This window comes from Gadus morhua, chromosome 17 (assembly GCF_902167405.1).
Source record: "Gadus morhua chromosome 17, gadMor3.0, whole genome shotgun sequence".
In the NCBI taxonomy this organism is placed as follows: domain Eukaryota; kingdom Metazoa; phylum Chordata; class Actinopteri; order Gadiformes; family Gadidae; genus Gadus; species Gadus morhua.
Genome location: NC_044064.1, coordinates 13,904,077 through 13,921,774, shown reverse-complemented (window position 1 = coordinate 13,921,774; position 17,698 = coordinate 13,904,077). Strand labels below are relative to the sequence as shown.

The following is a 17,698-nucleotide window of genomic DNA, read 5'->3' as shown; positions in this document are numbered from 1 at the left end:
TAACTAATAAAGTAACTTGAAATCTAAGTAAGTTACTTTTAAAATCAAGTAATCAGTAAAGTAACTGAGTTACTATTTTAAGGAGTAACTAGTAATCAGTAATCGGTTTACTTTTTCAAGGTAACTGGCAACACTGCTCGGGAATAACAAAAAAACATCTGCAGACTATTTATATAACTAGCACAATGTAATAACTAGCCTAAATTAATAGAAAGTGTATTTGCTTAATTTCTCCAGTACCGATAGCAGCACCAAGTCAGTTGAGTTTATCGATACTGTGGCCTTAGAACCAACACCTCAACACAGCCCCTATGCTGGAGACAAGAGAGCTAGGACGAGACCGTACCTCTCTCTGGCTTCCTTCCTGTCCACCTCGTCTCACTTCCTGTTCGACTCTGGCCTGGCGATGCTTGCGGATGGCCGTAGCAAAGAAGCGGCACATCTCCTGACTCAGGGCTGGAGGATGGGGGCCGGAGCCCGGGGGCCAGTCCTGGTCGTGGGCTGAGGCGCCGAGTTCTGCAGGGGCCACGGGGGTTAGGAGAGCAGGACCTGAGGGGCCAGCTGCTAAGGTGCCAGGACCTGAGGGGCCAGAACCTGAGGGGCCAGGACCTGAGGGGCCAGGCGCTGAGGGGCCAGGCGCTGAGGGGCCAGGACCTGAGGGGCCAGGACCTGAGGGGCCAGGACCTGAGGGGCCAGACGCTGAGGGGCCAGGACCTGAGGGGCCAGGCGCTGAGGGGCCAGGACCTGAGGGGCCAGGAGCTGAGGGGCCAGGACCTGAGGGGCCAGGAGCTGAGGGGCCAGGAGCTGAGGGGCCAGGACCTGAGGGGCCAGGCGCTGAGGGGCCAGGCGCTGAGGGGCCAGGCGCTGAGGGGCCAGGCGCTGAGGGGCCTGGCGCTGAGGGGTCCGGTGGCGATTGGCCAGACTTTGCATGCTGGGGACTGTTGATCACTGTCCTGACATCTATTTTCTGAATGCCTGACGTGAAATCCTTTACCCTGAAATAACAAAATGGTATCGTTAGATCAGCTTTCAGTGACTGCAAAAGTCTGAAACCCGAAAGATGTTGACAACGTTTCTAATCGATAAGGAGACTGAGAGACTCACGATTTCCACACTTTGTCTACAACCTCCCGATTGGTCCTGTAGGAGAGACAATTTATTTATTTAATATACAGACACACTCACACTCACCTATAAACAACATGTTAAATCTTATGTCGGAGTGCTAAGATGGGGGCAAGGAATGAAAACACATACCCATATTGAACTGGAGTCCTCCCCTTTTTACCATTGAGCTTATTCAACACTTTGGACATCCTGTTAATATCGGGTCGTCCCACAACGAGCCGGAAAACCACCTACAGAGAGAGAGCATGTTTTTGTTGTCATTGTACGTACCCGTCTCATACCCATCTACCTACCTGTCTATCTACCCGTTTAACCTACCTGTCAGTCTACCCGTCTAACCTACTAGGGCTTGGACTCTGAACTTCGTTATTCGAATATAATTCTAATATCAAAAAATAAAAAAAAGTTCTAACGAATATTAGGCAGCCCTTAATATTCGAACCCGTTATGTGCAGGCCAAGAGGGAGAGACGTCGGAGAACCCGACGCAGTCAATTCATAATATTGCAATGACCACAGAAGAGGTAGTGAAAAAAGTATCGATTAGACAGCGAATTATTAGAAACCTAATAAACCGTTGGAACACGGAAGACCGGTAACCAAAGCAACGCGGTAAACAAACCCTGCAAAGCCCAATCCAGGTCTTACCGAAGGCATTTAATGGTCAAAAATATTATTAACAAATATTCTAATATATTCTAAATAATATTACTAAACAAACAAACTTAGAATATGATTTTTGGGCAAAAGTCAAAGCCCTACTACCTACCTGTCTGTCTACCCGTCTACCTACCCTCGTACCTACGGCCGAATCACAGCAGCGCTGATATAGAGCGACAGCACTGCTCCCTCTCATGTGATATTGCGTAAATATATACGGTAGGTATAAATTAAAATGATGACATGTTGTATACTACTGTATAGCACTGGGAGGGGCTAGAACACAAGGAAACCGCCCAACTATGATCTTCTTTTACCAACATCTCTGTGTGCCTTTGCTTCAGATCAGGGCCGCCATATAACGGATCAACGACAAGGTTGTGTCCTTCCTCCACACGACGCAAACTTTTTATGTGGAAGTTGTGCTTTTTTGAAGCCCTGCTCTTTTGTGACACATTATACCACCAGGTGTGAGTGTGATTAGCCGTTACAAGCCGTTTTGAAAATCTGCCTCTTACCTAAAAGACTGTAGCAAACATTGCTCATCTATCCGTCATACATCTAGGTGGACATGCCCACTTGTGATGTCAGAAGAGGCAGATATTCAAAACTGCTTGTAACGGCTAATCACAGTCACACCAGATGGTATAATAGGTCACCTTTAAAATGTTTTGTTTTTCAAATTCCTATAATCTCCCGCCACCACAGAGACAATCTTTGGGGCGAAACCTGGAGTGGTTAGTAAACAGAGACTGAACACCTCTCAGGTGAACACTAGTGGTGAAACGGATCAGTGTGTCCACGGTTCGGTTAAGATAACCGTTTTGGGCCTCGGTTTCGGATACGGTTCGGATTAGGATCATGTCCGTGATAGTAAAAAGGCGGACTTTTTTTTGACGGAGGGTTTTGGGGAGAAACACAAAAATGAATGAGACCCACAGGCTATTTGCAATGTGTTAATTGACTGCAATCAGACAACTTGCAAGGCTTTTTTGTGCAATAAATGTTCCCTTAAATGCATTTGAAAACATGGTGCACTGAGTGTAACATGTAAGGGATAACGGCCGACGAGGCTTAGAACTCTGGCGACGAGCGCAGCATGAAGCCAGAGTTGCCTCTACCTGTCCATTATTTCCATCGAACCGGTCGACCTCGAAGGCCGTTATCCCGTTTGTATTTATCTCCCGTATATTTTGAATATAATTGTATCAATTACTTTCTTTAAATTTAGGAATCGTGCGCTTGAACTTCAGAAAACAACCTATTACAGCTACCGTTACCCTAATTAATAGTTGGGTGGCTGCGGCGAAGGTGTCCTGCCATAGTCGAAGTGCTACCCGAGGAGTAAACGAAGGACGAGAAACAGTGTTTGCATACTGTCCTTTGCTTGTCAACTGTCTTTTTCCCCTGATCATCGCACTCTGACTTTGATCCCACACGGCTGACTTTAATGAGGCTGGTGCTTCCTCAAATTTCCTCTTATTGTCATTTCGATTCATCTTTTCCATTCATAAATTGTCATGGACCGCTTAAAGTTTAAAGCCCAGTTTGTTTTGAACGCTGACAGGCTGAAGGGAGGGGCGGGAAAAGTCTCATTGGCTCGGGCAGCACTGGAGAGAATGCATTCAGCTGGGTCCTAAACACCCTTTTGTATCGGACGTAGACTACAGTAGGCAAAATACGCTACATAAGGCAATGCCTTCATGAAACCGAAATCCGCGGATCTCCAGAATGCTCCGAACTGGGGTAAACGAACCGAACGGATTCGGATACAATTCGAATCCGCCGCCGCCTAGTGAACACACACTTCACTGATGAGCGTGCATCCTTTTTTCTCCTTCTTTTGGAAGGAGGAATTTTGCTCTACACAGGTTGAACGGTTTGGCCGAAATTAATACTGTAGGTCAGATTCATACCGCAGTTTATTCTATGCTACCGTCCGCCTACCGTTCCCCCAACCCTTCTACCCGTCCAGTAGGACCACAGCGAGACGTACCCGGTTGGCGAGGACTAGGAAGCTGACCCAGTTGATGCGTGCTTTGTTCGTCAAGTGGTCAAAGATGCACCTCAGCTCTTTCCTGCTGCAGTAATCCATCTCCTTCAGTATCAGCCCCTCCTGGTGACGAGCCCTCCGAGACAGCTGTAGCACAACACAGACTACTTTACCACCACACAGACTGCTTTACCACCACACAGACTGCTTTACCACCACACAGACTGCTACAGCCGCTAAAAACGTACCACATTAGTCCATTTCAGCAGTCTGTTGTACAATTGCAGCTGCAAAGAGAGCATATATCATCTGACGATTAGATCACATTCATAATCTGTCATGACATCACCTAAATAATTTGTCATGACATCACACACACAATGTCATGACAGTACATCAACCAGGCATAATTCCAGATTGTATTCTCTGTGTCTATACCTCTGAGGTGCAGGGCTCAAGATGGTCCAGGAGGAAGTGGAGGGTGAGGTCAGATCCTCCGATAGTGAACGGCTTGTGGAGGAAATCGGAGACAAACTCCTTACACTTCAAGGCGTCGTCAAAGTGGATGAAGGCCTGGAGAGGAGAGAGGAGGAGAAGAAGAAGAAGTGAGGAGACAGGAGGAGGAGATGAGAGGGGAGGAGGAAAGAGAAGAAGAGGGGGAGTGGAGGTAAAAGAAGAGAAGGAGAGATAGGAGGAGACATTAGAGGATGGAAAGGAGGCAAGACGGAAAAAGAATGGCGGACAGGAGGCAAGGATATAATAATAATAAGGACTTGCATGACATCGAAACACAGTTTGTGGGTGTGCGTGCGTACCCTTCTCTGCAGAGGTAGTATCACTACGCAGTAGTACACACGGCTGATGTCCTTCTCCACGAAGTAAGGCCACACCTTATCCACGAGGTCCATGTGGCGGTAGGAGCCTAACGCCAGCCCTGTCACCATGACGCTCTGCCTAGTCAAATGTTTCCCCGCCCGCTTCAGGCCAGTTAAGAGAATAAAATAATTAGAGAGGTGTTGCACACTGCCCCAACAGACACTAACACGGTCAGTCTGAATAAAAGGTCAAATTAGGGCCTAATGGGGAATACATTTTTTAGTGTTGGGATGCATGCCGACAGACAGACGGACCGACTCACCTCAAGGTCTTCTGGTCCGTTCACCGTCCTGTGTGCTGAGAGGTCAGACAATAGCGACGTTAATCATTAATATTAGCAGGAGTCCATACAGCCCGGTTGGCTTTCTTTATCATTATTATGAATCAACACACACGAGGCTGGCTTCATTGTTATAACCATAAACAATATTTGACACAGCTTCATTATCAATAAAGGGATGGTTCGGAGTAAATTCACCCTTGGGTCCTCTGCACCATGACATCCGGCCAAATACCCCTTAGAAGTTTTTATCCCTTGGTCGAACATTGGTGAAGTTAGAGTTTTCAGTCGACTGGGTTAGTACTGGCGCTAATGGAACGTGTCCTGTATCTTCTAAATTACCCCACTAATAATGCTTGGACTGTTACAACACTTCGTCAGTAGTACAAATAGGGTCTGTACTCATAAAATGAGGCATTGTTCAATTTGTAAGTACACCAGGAGTATATTAAAGGAGAAATAATATGGTGTTTTCCCAACAAGTAAAGATAGTATACGAGTTTCAGAAAACTTGTTTTTGAAGCTGTTTTGTAGAAATAGCTTTTGGGAAAAGAAATCTTGCCTACATCTATTCCCCTCTGTCCCTTCAGAAAGCGCTGTTTCTGGTGTCTGTAGCTTTAATGCAAATGGGCTGCTGCCGATTGACCAATGAGCTGACAGGGTGAACCACAGCATGGAGGAGAAGTGATTGTTGCCGTTTGCGGACTGCCGAATCTCTATATCTATATAATATAATAATAATATGATATAATATATAGGTATTTATCTAATATTATATCTAATATCAGGGGCCAAAAGATATGTGCGCATCGGATGATATTATGAATCATAAAGACTGCGTCTGACGTCTCTGGTACTTCCACAACAAATAAAGACTTCTAGTGGGGGTTTTCTCGGCCATGGTTGAGAAGAATTGGGGGAAAGGAACTTTGGTTTGACTCTCTGAAGTCCAGATTGAACCGCGACATGGAGGAGAAAGGGATTGTACTCCCGGAGCTAAACTGCCGGATTGCCGCCAAGGCTCTGGCGGCAGTCCGGCAGCTCTGGCGGGCTCCCTGTCAGTCAGTCACATGGCAAACTGACGAATTAGACATCTATTTCTGTATGGAATATCTCTGCTTCTGAGATGCGCGAACATCTCCGTCCAGTGCTCTTCCGCTGGTCCACAAAATCGTAGGTAATATTGTAAAATGTACCCCCTTCCTACGTAGGAGGGGGCGCTGAAACAGACTCGCTCGTTTGGTTACTGTAGGCGGGGTACAATACTCCATAGAAATGTATTGACAACTGAAATAATTGAATTATTTCAGTTGTCAATACATTTTTAAGGAGGGTTGAATTCACTAGCTTTTTTCTTACAGTTAAAAAAAAATAAAAAGCTTCTGAGGTGGTATTTGGCTGGATGTTACGGTGCAAAGGACCTAAGGGTGAATTTACTACGAACCATCCCTTTAATATTAAGAAACACGTGATCTTAAGTGTCATAAATAATAATAATCAATGATTCCCCCTCCAACCATCCAATAATTGAATGATCAGAATCAACCTGACCATTACATTATTAAATCATTAAAAAAAATAAAAAATGGATAAAAAGATGTCAGTCCACTTGAAGATCAGAGAACAACAGGGATAGTTAGGGGGTCTCACCAGGGGTGTAGAACTGGGGGGACAGGGTGGGATAGAATATGGTCTGGTTGGCCACCGCCATCAAGAACGCATCTTCACGCCCTGCCTTGTGTTGGTCGAGGCCTGGGGGGATATATTATCAACCTTTATTTAAACACAGGGGTAGGCACCACACACACACACACATCTGGAGATCAAGGACACGTATGTTCGAATGCTGTTTATCGACTACAGCTCAGCATTCAACACGGTCCTCCTGACCAGACTGGCTGAGAAGCTCCTCATCCTTGGACTGACACCGTCCCTCTGCAGCTGGGTTCTGGATTTCCTTGCAGACAGACCCCAGACAGTCAGAGTTGGTACCCGGACATCAGGCACAAGGACGGTGAGCACAGGGACCCCCCAGGGCTGTGTGCTGAGTCCTCTGCTGTACACCCTCTTCACCTATGACTGTGCCTCCACCCAGCGCAACACCACCATCATCAAGTTCGCGGATGACACAACAGTCATCGGACTGATCACTGGTGGGGTGGAGACAGACTACAGGGATGAGGTGGCTCACCTGGTGTCCTGGTGCCACGCAACTTCTACAAGTGTACAGTGGCTCAGCTGGTGTCCTGGTGCTCAGCAACTTCTACAAGTGTACAGTGGAGAGCCTCCTGAGCAACTCCATCACAGTGGGGTTTGGAAACTGCACGGTACAGGAAAGGAAGGCTCTCCAACGTGTGATTAAAACTGCACAATACATCTGTGGAGCAGCCTTCCCATCACTTCAAGACATTTACAACACCCGGGTTACAAAGAGGGCACACAACATCACCAAGGACACTACACACCCCCAGCACACACTGTTCACACTGCTACCATCTGGCAGACGCTACAGGAGCATGAAAGCAAGAACAACCAGACTTAAAAACAGTTTTGATCCACAGGCCATCAGGCTGCTGAATGACTCTCTCAAACACTGATGACACCCTGTATTTGCACTATATTCAATACTGTGAACTGTATTTATTTTCAACTGTGAGCTTCATTTGCACTATGTACTTATCTACTAATAATATTCAATATCCAATGTATATATTCAAAAACTTCTATATCTCAATGTCTTCCAGGGCCTTCTGCTGTATGCGAACATTGCACATGCTAAACAGCACCTTATTTTCAACTTTTTTTTGTTTAACTATTCTGCTCTTTGTACAGATATTTTTTTGTACGTTTTGTTCATTTATCTACTTTATTTTAAGCATATTTTGTGTGAAGGGAACTTGCAAATCAAGAATTTCATTGCCCACTGCAAACTATGATTCCATTGTGGATATGACAATAAACGATCTTGTATCTTGTATCACACACACACTTAAGCTGTGTTCGAAATCACTCCCTATTCACTCACTCACTATTCCCTATATAGTGTCCATGATATGGTGCAATATATAGGGAACGAACAAACGAGAATTCAGACACTACGCTGTACATTTCTTATCGTCATTTGCGTCAGTAAATGCGCCGGGTATTTGTGTGACGCAGACCGATTCGCCCACATCATGTCAACAAACCGGGCACTCTCGAGAAAAGCTGGAGGTTGTATTGATGTTGAATGTTACATTTCCAAGATCAAGGTTTTTTTTAATTAATTTTGAATGTTACATTTTCTATGTTGAATCCCAAATAAATTGTTGACATTTCTAAACGAAATCCGGACACTCCATCATTAAATGTATTCCTTTTCGCGGTTATTCAGCTTCTTCTGCTCCTCATGAAAAAAACGACCGCATTGCATTGTGGTATACGGGAGTAACATGTAGGTAACATCGTATGTACACTCAAATGTTGGATACGTTAAATCCTATATAGTGCATGAAATTAACCACTGAGAATTCGAACACCACTATAAAATGGCGAACATCCTATATAGTGCACGATATCCGTGATAGGGAACGATTTCGATAACAGCTTTAGAGTGGCGGATTGATATCTGTAGTGTGAAGACACAATATTTAGAATGGAGGATGGACATCTACAGTGTAAAGACAGTATGTTTAGACTAGAGAATCGATATCTACAGTGTAAAGACAATATCTTTAGAATGGAGGATCGAAATCTAGTGTGAAGACAGCATGTATAGAGTGAAGGATTGATATCTACAGTGTAAGGATGGTATCTGTAGAGTGGAGGATTGATTTCTACAATGTAAAGACAGTATGTGTAGAGTGGAGGATCGATAAATAGATAGATCAATAGGATAGGGTAATGGATGCGATCTGCAGTGTGAAGACATTAACAAGCGCATGAGGTTTAGGTGGGGTGCTGTTGCATTGTGTGCACTAGGTGGTGCTGTTGTGTCACGTACCAGGACGCGAGATATGGATTTCCCAGCTCAGTGGAAATGTGGACAGCCAGACACCGAATCGGTCTGCATCCTCCACCGTGACAAATTCTACAAATATCTACACACACACGCACACACACATAAAAGAATGTTTCAGGTTGCCATGTGTTAAGCAAATTAGGTAGAACAGATCAGGAAGTGCATGTTTGTACCTTGCCAATCATCGGCAGGTAGTGCCTGACTCCTCCGGTATTGATGAGGCCTTTATGGATGTCGTCCATCGAGGATTTGCAATAAGGAATGTTGCTGATGAACACCAGTCTGTACTCCAATGTAGACTCATCATAAAGCTAGAACACAGGAAGTAGACATTCAACAACTGGGCTGGATTCCAATAGGACGTTTCTCTCAATCCCCATTGTGCAAATTTCAAAGCCCCTTAACCCCTTAAGGAAACTTCATCTCCATCATTGGACAATGCGTGGGTCTTGAGGGTACAGTAAATACCCTGTACAGTACAGGGTATAGTAAAAGGAGGTTTTACTATACCCTGTTTACCCTGCTTTATTACCTCATTGGATTCGGTAATAAAGCCAGAACCTTTTTCGGACAAGCACATATTCCTGCTGATCACACCGCCTTACAGACACAGGTGACTCTATTGATCCCGGATGAAGTTCATCTCAAAATAAAGTGCCAACAAATTGCACAGGTCCTCTGGTTCCAATAATTAACAAAAACAAAAGCAGTGCAGATCTCACATTGACTCACACACTTCGGTAGTGGGAGGAGTTAAAGAGTCTGATGGCCAGTGGAATGAGGGATTTACTGTGGCGCTCAGTGGAACTTCAACCAACTTTAAACTTTTTTTTCATTTTAACAAACGTGATTGCTAGGAAGACTGAAGGTTGTGATTGTCCCAGATCGCAGTGGGAGTGTGAGTGTGTGCGTGTCACCTTTTTACTCCAGCGCAGAAGATGTTTATAGAAGTCGATCTGAAAGGCAGTGAGGGGTCATTAGCAGGGTGACAGCGCCTCCACTAAACGACAAACCACCTCCACCAACAAATTCAGTTTTCAAAATATCACGACTGTGCCTGTCCATGTAAGCGGCTGCATTCAATCTCACATATAAACTGTACATAGGCTGCCAATAGACAGATTTTGTATACTATAGAGTAATATAAAATGTAATTATAGATTACAAGCAAGAAAAACAGGGGCCGGTCTCTGTGGAAATAGGGGGCTTTGTTACGTCAGATTAAGCCCAGTATTCACATCAAATCGTTTAAAGACCTCCATTGATTCAGAGAATGCAGTTTTCCCGTGTGTGAGTTTGTGTGTGTACCGGAGATTCAAGGGCGTTTTCCTTCAGAAGGTGAAAGCGGACGGTTTTGAAGTTCAAGGAGGCTTCCATCACCAGCGCCTCAATCAGGGATGCCATCCTATTGGCCGTCATGGTTAAAAACGCCTGGATACAGAAAGCAGTCGGCATCACTAAAAGAACAACAATGGCACTGATTCCCTAGACACAAATAAACAAACTATAACGGAGACCATCAGTGCGGTATCGTGGTGCAACGGTTCACGGGTTACGCCTCGTGCCCACTGCACCGTCAGTCAAAGGACTCAGAAGGCGTGGCTGACGGATGGGGGAGGTTTCCAGGGTCGTTAGACGCCGAGTAGTGTCACAGTGCTTAAATTTGCATATGTGATCTGATTGGATGACGGTTCCGTCGCTGCCGGAAAAGTTGCAAATGTTCAACTTTTTGCCGGAGCCTTCAGCGCACGGATCCACAATGCATTGCGCGTCCGTCCCCATTCAAAGTCAATGGGGATCAGTCAACGGACGGAGGCAGTTGGCACGAGGCGTTACGCTACATGCCCACTGCACCGTCAGTCAACGGACGTGGGAAGGCGTGGCTGACGGATGGGGGAGTAGTCCTTGCAGAGGCATCCGTCAGCCAATCAAATCGCTTCGCCGGGTTCTTCCCGCTTCTTCCTGCTTGTTGTGTTGTCAAGATGACCCGCTTTCCCGCTTTCCAGTATCGTCAGAGCCCGAGTCGCGTCACAGTGCTTAAATTTGCATACGCGATCTGATTGGATGACGGATTCGTCGCTGCCGAAAAAGTTGAAAAATGTTCAACTTTTTGGCGGAGCCGAAGGCTCCAACGGAACGGACGGATCCACAATGCATTGCGCGTCCGTCCCCATTCAAAGTCAATGGGGATCAGTCAACGGACGGAGGTAGTGGGCACGAGGCGTCACCCGTGATCCGTACGGATCGACCCTCACGGTTCGGGACGCAAGTGATCCGCGGATCGGCTGATAAAAAAAAAAGTTGTGTGTTCACTTGATCAGCGCATGTTTAGAGGACAATTCCGGTATTAAAAACATCATCAAGTTTCGTAGCAAATACAGTTTCTGTTGTGTTTTATTTGGCGTTCCGTAAATCCCATTGAAACGGAAACCGGAACCGGAACCTGACATATTTATTTTTGGTTGTAGTCTTTTCGCTCGGTTCTCCGTATCAACAGTAGGACTAGAACCGAGCAAAAAGACTACAACCAATCTCCCTTGCAATGAGCAATGAGTCTTCCAACCAAAATCAATGGATTTACAAAATGAAGAATAAAACACGACAGAAACTGTATTTCGCTACCATACTTGATGAAAAAAAAAAAGAGGATGGGGATGTCTGCGTTGCCTGGGGGTGTGGACTCTAAACACTCCCCAGGCAATGCAGACATCCTGAATTGTAAATCCAGGGTTAGGGATTATTTACTATCCATGTTAAAAGAAGAAGGAATAATGCCTCAGATTGCAATTTTTTTAAATATTGACCATGCTTAAAGGAAGCAGGATTATTACCTAATTTTTCACTTTATTTTGTTTTTACACATTTGAAGATTTTATTTAAAGTCACATTTGTCTTGTAATCTTTATTGTTGTTGTTGATCAAAAAATTATCCGACCTGTGACTCAAAAACCGTGACACGATCCGAACCGTGAGTTTTGTGATCCGATGCACACCTAGGGCCCCATCTTGCATCCGGCGCAAGTGACTTAGTCACTGGCGCATGTGTCGTTGCTAGTTTACAACTGGCGCATAGCGTTCTTTTCCCACCACCGCCACTCGCCGGTAAATTAGGGATTGATCATGCGCCCCAAGGGGCGCTTCGGCGGAAGGAGAAGGCGTGTTCTGGCGCAAACGGTATTTTGCCGTTTTTGAATACCATTGCGCTACTGACCAGGAAATACCTGGTTTAAAGTCAGTGGCGCCTTGTTCAGATGCTATTTTAAGGGCGCATGCATACATGCGCATGCGATGCATACGGATTGCTTGTGCACCTCGCGCATACACTTTGCTTCTCCCATCTACCTAGCCGCACATTCTTGGTAAATTATTTGGGAAAGAACAGCTGATGCAGCGGTAATAAGTTGTACTTTTAAATCAATGCATCTGCAAACACCGTACAGCAAACACATATTTCCTTGACAGAGAAATCGTGTAGGCCTACATGGCCATAACTTTTAGGATTGATGAGTATTTGATCGTGAAAAACATTGTTTTACCGCGAGTGAGTGTTAAAAAGAATGAATGAATGTGGGCGCGCGTGTGTGCTCTGTTTAAACACACGGAAACTAAACACGTAACGCATAATACAATCAATGGCAATGTCTATTACCGCGGGGACACATGCATATTAGGATAGCATACAATAATGATAAGAAACAATGTTTATAATGTATTGCGTATATCATTAAATAGAACCACAGTTACCGCATATCATATGTTATATCATATACGTTTTCTTTGCCGAAATTTATTTGAGGACTCAGTATTTCTGAAGTTGTGGAAGAAAACCCCTTATTCCATGTGTGAATAAGGCCATATTATTTGGCAATAAACTGAGCCATTTGCAGTTTGAAATTCATGTGCATCTGTCACATCGGAGACTGCAGACGCGCTGTCAAAATATCAACTCGTCCGATTCAAATGCGCTCATGGATCTTAAAGGGGATGGGAGCTGGCACTCTCATTGGTTTGTTGGACGTTACGCCCAAACCACACCTACGGGTAACTAGGCTGCTTCAGACCAACCCTTTTGACACTTGCGCCGCGACGCAAGTGTCATTTATCCGCCTGTAAAATAGCGATAGCGCCGTAGAACCGCCCACAAAGCTACTTGCGCTTTGCGCTTCCCACTTGCATTTCAGACCGTTAAAATAGGGCCCATAGTGCGGTACAAAGTGACATGGTTGCAGGTTTAAAGTAGAATGTATGATTCAACAAAACAGAGCTCCTCCTAATCCCAGGGAAAGACTGCCCACACATGGACTTACTGGTCAACGTCGAGAACATAACTGTATCTCCGTCTACAACAGAAACCTCGGGGTGGTACTGGACAATCAATTATCCTGCACTGCAAACATCACCGCCCGATGCTGCAGATTTTTCTCTTTACAACATTTGCAGAATCCGGCCCTTCCTCACAAGAGAAGCAACTCAGCTTCTTGTCCAATCACTGGTCATCTCCCGCCTCGACTACTGCAACTCACTCCTGGCTGGACTTCCTGCCTCTGCGATTAAACCTTTGCAGCGCATCCAGAATGCGGCAGCGCGCCTCCTATTCAACCTACCGAAGTTCTCCCATGTGACCCCCCTCTTCCGGGACCTCCACTGGCTCCCTGTAGTAGCTCGCATCAAATTTAAGACGATGGTACTGGCATACAAGGCAGTCGATGGAACTGCCCCTGCCTACCTCCAAGCATTGCTAAAGCCACACACCCCAGCTCGATCCCTCCGCTCAACTACCTCAGCTGGACGTCTGGAACCACCATCGCTAAGAGCTAGCAAAGGCCGTTCAGCAAAGTCACAACTTTTCTCTGTTTTGGGACCTCAGTGGTGGAACGAGCTCCCTGCCGCCCTCAGGACCGCAGAGTCGCTCACTATCTTCCGAAAAGGACTCAAGACTCACCTGTTCAGAGTCCACCTCGACTCTGCATAGCCACCTTTCCACTTCTGACCACCATTGTACACTGGATTGTATTGTATTGTATTGTATTACTTAACTGTGTAGCAACTGCAGTAGCTGCTATCATGTCTGTAACACGGGGAATTGATTGACCTAGCGATTGTGGTACTTGCACTTGGTTCTATGAACATCCTTTCTGTACCGACAGCGATATATTGATGCACTTCTTATGACAAATGTACTTATTGTAAGTCGCTTTGGACAAAAGCGTCTGCTAAATGCCCTAAATGTAAATGTAAATGTAAATTATGTTTCAACCTTACCGTGTTGTCAGGAAGGATGAAGCATTTTTCACATTGGATGTTGCCAAACTTCTCCAAAACTTGTATGATCGAAGTAGCATGGTAAACATCGTATTTTATCTCTGGCAGATCAGTCACCATGATGGTGGCACCACTGGTGGCGTAGGGTAGGAACTATATCGAGAGAGCAGCAAAGACTGAGATTAATTATTGGCCGTGTGTGCATGCATGAGTGTGTGTGTTTGATACCGTTATTAGACCTACGTCATTCCATATCCAACACTGAACATCCAGACATTCTGTTTAAATGACAGAGAGAAAATAAGCACTGTAAATAGTCAGCAAGGTGATGGTTAAAATGGTTAAATAAGAGTAAAATAGAGCCGTCAAAAATCACTAAAGCACACTATGCCCAAATCTAACCCCGGGCTGAAGGTACTTATTGATAAATGATGGGGGTAGATACTCACGAATTGATTCGAGGAAGAGGACGGTGGGGAAAACTTCTGTGTCGCATTGCATGTCCGTGTTGTTGCTGAGCTCGATTGCCATGTTGTCAGGCGTGGGTGTTATGTTGTCAGAAGTGGGCGTCTTGTTGTCGGAAGTGGGCGTCTTGTTGCCGGGTGTGGGCGTCTTGGTGCCGGGTGTGGGCGTCTTGTTGCCGGGTGTGGGCGTCTTGTTGCCATTTGTGGTCGTGTCGCTGCCAGGTGTGATCGTTACGTTAACGGGCGGGGCCATTTTGTTGCAAGGTGTGGCCGCCTTGTTGACAGGCGTGGTTATGGTGTTGCCAGGGGTTATCTTCTTTTTGCTGGGCATGGTTGTTGTGCTACCAGGCGTGGTAATCTCGTTACCAGGTGTGGTCATCTTGTTGCGGGGCGTGGTTGTTGTGCTGCCAGAAGTGGCAGTATTGTTACAGGGTGTGGTCATCTTGTCAAAGGGCGTTGCTGTGCTGCCAGGCACAGTCGTTGTGTTGCTAGGCATGGATGTTTTTTTGCCGAGAACAGTTGCCTTGTTGCCGGGTGTGGTCGTCTTGTTTTCAGACATGGTTGTTGTATTGCCGGTTGTGGTCGTGTCGCTGCCAGGTGTGATCGTTACGTTAACAGGTGGGGCCATCTTGTTGCCGGGTGTGGCCGTCTTGTTACCAGGCATGGCTGCCTTGTTGCCGGGTGTGGTCGTCTTGTTTTCAGACATGGTTGTTGTGTTGCTGGTTGTGGTAGTGTCGCTGCCAGGTGTGTTCGTCGTATTGCCAGGCGAGGCCATCTTGTTTCCAGGTGTGATCTTTACGTTAACAGGCGGGGCCATCTTGTTGCCGGCTGTGGCCGTCTTGTTACAAGGCGTAGCCGCCTCGTTCCCGGGTGTGGTCGTCTTGTTTTCAGACATGGTTGTTGGTTTGCCGGTAGTGGTCATGTCGCTGCCAGGTGTGATTGTTACGTTAAGAGGCGGGGCCATCTTGTTGCCGGGTGTGGCCGTCTTGTTGACAGGCCTGGTTATGGTGTTGCCAGGAGTTATCTTCTTTTTGCTGAGCATGGTCGTGCTGCCAGGCATGGTCGCCTTGTTGCCAGGCGAGGCCACCTTGTTGCTGGGTGTGGTAATCTTGTTACCCGGCGTTGCCGCCTTGTTCCCGGGTGTGGTCATCTTGTTGCCGGGCGTTGTTGTGCTGCCAGGAACAGTCGTTTTGTTAGTAGGCATGGATGTCGTTTTGCAGAGAACAGTCGTCTTGATGTCGGGTGTGGTCGTCTTGTTGTCAGGCAAGGTTGTTGCGTTGCTTGGCATGGTAGTGTTCTTGACAGGCGTGTCTGTTGTGTTGCCAGGGGTTGCGGTCTCGTTGCCAGGCATAATTGGTGCTGTGCCAGGCAGGGCGGTCTTTTTACCAGGCGTGGCTGTGTTGTTGCCGGGTGTGGTTACCTTGTTGTCAGGCGTGGTTGTTGTGCTGCCGGTTGTGGTCGTGTCGCTGCCAGGTGTGATCGTTACGTCAACGGGCGGGGCCATCTTGTCGCCGTGTGTGGCCGTCTTGTTGACAGGCGTGGTTATGGTGTTGCCAGGGGATATCTTCTTTTTGCTGGGCATGGTTGTTGTGCTACCAGGCGTGGCAATCTTGTTACCGGGTGTGGGCGTCTTGTTGCCGGGTGTCGTCGTCTTGTTACCGGGCGTTGTTGTGCTGCCAGGCACAGTCGTTGTGTTGCTAGGCATGGATGTCGTTTTGGAGAGAACAGTCTTCTTGTTGCCGGGTGTGGTCGTCTTGTTGTAAGGCAAGGTTGTTGCGTTGCTTGGCATGGTAGTGTTCTTGACAGGCGTGGCTGTTGTGTTGCCAGGGGTTGCAGTCTCGTTGCCAGGCATAATTGGTGCTGTGCCAGGCAGGGCGGTCTTTTTGCCAGGCGTGGCTGTGTTGTTGCCGGGTGTGGTCACCTTGTTTCCAGGCGTGGTTGTTGTGTTGCCGGTTGTGGTCGTGCCGCTGCCAGGTGTGATCGTTACGTTAACGGGCGGGGCCATCTTGTCGCCAGGTGTGGCCGTCTTGTTGACAGGCGTGGTTATGGTGTGGCCAGGGGTTATCTTCTTTTTGCTGGGCATGGTTGTTGTGCTACCAGGCGTGGCAATCTCGTTACCAGGCGTGGCCGCCTTGTTGTCGGGTGTGGTCGTCTTGTTTTCAGTTATGGTTGTTGTGTTTCCGGTTGTGGTCGTTTTACTGCCAGGTGTGGCAGTCTTGTTGCCGGGTGTGGTCATCTTGTCGCCGGGCATTGCTGTGCTGCCAGGCACAGTCGTTGTGTTTCTAGGCATGGATGTCGTTTTGCAGAGAACAGTCGTCTTGTTGCCGGGTGTGGTCGTCTTGTTTTCAGACATGGTTGCTTTGTTGCTGGTTGTGGTCGTGTCGCTGCCAGGTGTGATCGTTACGTTAACGGGCGGGGCCATCTTGTTGGCGGGTGTGGCCGTCTTGTTGACAGGCGTGGTTATGGTGTTGCCAGGTATCATCTTTTTGCTGGGCATGGTCGTGCTGCCAGGCGTGGCAGTCTTGTTACCAGGCGAGGCCGCCTTGTTGCCGGGTGTTGTCACCTTGTTGTCAGGCGTGGTTGTTGACTTGCTGGGCATAGACGTCTTTTTGCCAGGCGTGGTTTTCTGGTTGCCAGGCGTGGTTTTCTGGTTGCCAGGCGTGGCCTTCTGGTTGCCAGGCGTGGCCTTCTGGTTGCCAGGCGAGGCCTTCTGGTTGCCAGGCGTGGCCTTCTGGCTGCCAGGCGTGGCCTTCTGGCTGCCAGGCGTGGCCTTCTGGCTGCCAGGCGTGGCCTTCTGGCTGCCAGGCGTGGCCTTCTTGCTGCCAGGCGTGGTCCCTTTGGTAGCGGGTGTGGTCATTTTGATACCGGGCGCGGTCGTCTTGTGGCTTTGCAAGGAAATTGAGGGAGGTTCTGCCACAAGAGCTTCTGCCACAGAGCTTTTTACTTGGACGGAAGAAACCGGGGTCGGAAGAAGGTGTGGCACTGTTGTTGTCCCAGGTACCTGTAAAGACAACCATTTGGTTACAGACAGAAAGG

General features: G+C 47.1%; 1 protein-coding gene across 1 annotated transcript in view; it reads right to left on the bottom strand.

Moving 5' to 3' along the window:
- The window catches only part of LOC115529131 (mucin-19), a 124,512-nt gene that overhangs the window by 5,092 nt on the left and 101,722 nt on the right, over positions 1-17,698 (bottom strand). The window contains exons 14-29 of the mRNA XM_030337620.1: positions 14,648-17,663; positions 14,442-14,476; positions 14,199-14,351; positions 10,245-10,367; positions 9,854-9,892; positions 9,110-9,247; positions 8,919-9,015; positions 6,587-6,688; positions 4,919-4,953; positions 4,596-4,757; positions 4,219-4,353; positions 4,029-4,067; positions 3,784-3,927; positions 1,258-1,358; positions 1,105-1,140; positions 347-995 (exon numbers count right to left, since the gene is read on the bottom strand). Coding sequence (XP_030193480.1) covers positions 347-995; positions 1,105-1,140; positions 1,258-1,358; positions 3,784-3,927; positions 4,029-4,067; positions 4,219-4,353; positions 4,596-4,757; positions 4,919-4,953; positions 6,587-6,688; positions 8,919-9,015; positions 9,110-9,247; positions 9,854-9,892; positions 10,245-10,367; positions 14,199-14,351; positions 14,442-14,476; positions 14,648-17,663 — 5,004 coding nt within the window. The remainder of the gene's footprint in view (positions 1-346; positions 996-1,104; positions 1,141-1,257; positions 1,359-3,783; positions 3,928-4,028; positions 4,068-4,218; positions 4,354-4,595; positions 4,758-4,918; positions 4,954-6,586; positions 6,689-8,918; positions 9,016-9,109; positions 9,248-9,853; positions 9,893-10,244; positions 10,368-14,198; positions 14,352-14,441; positions 14,477-14,647; positions 17,664-17,698) is intronic.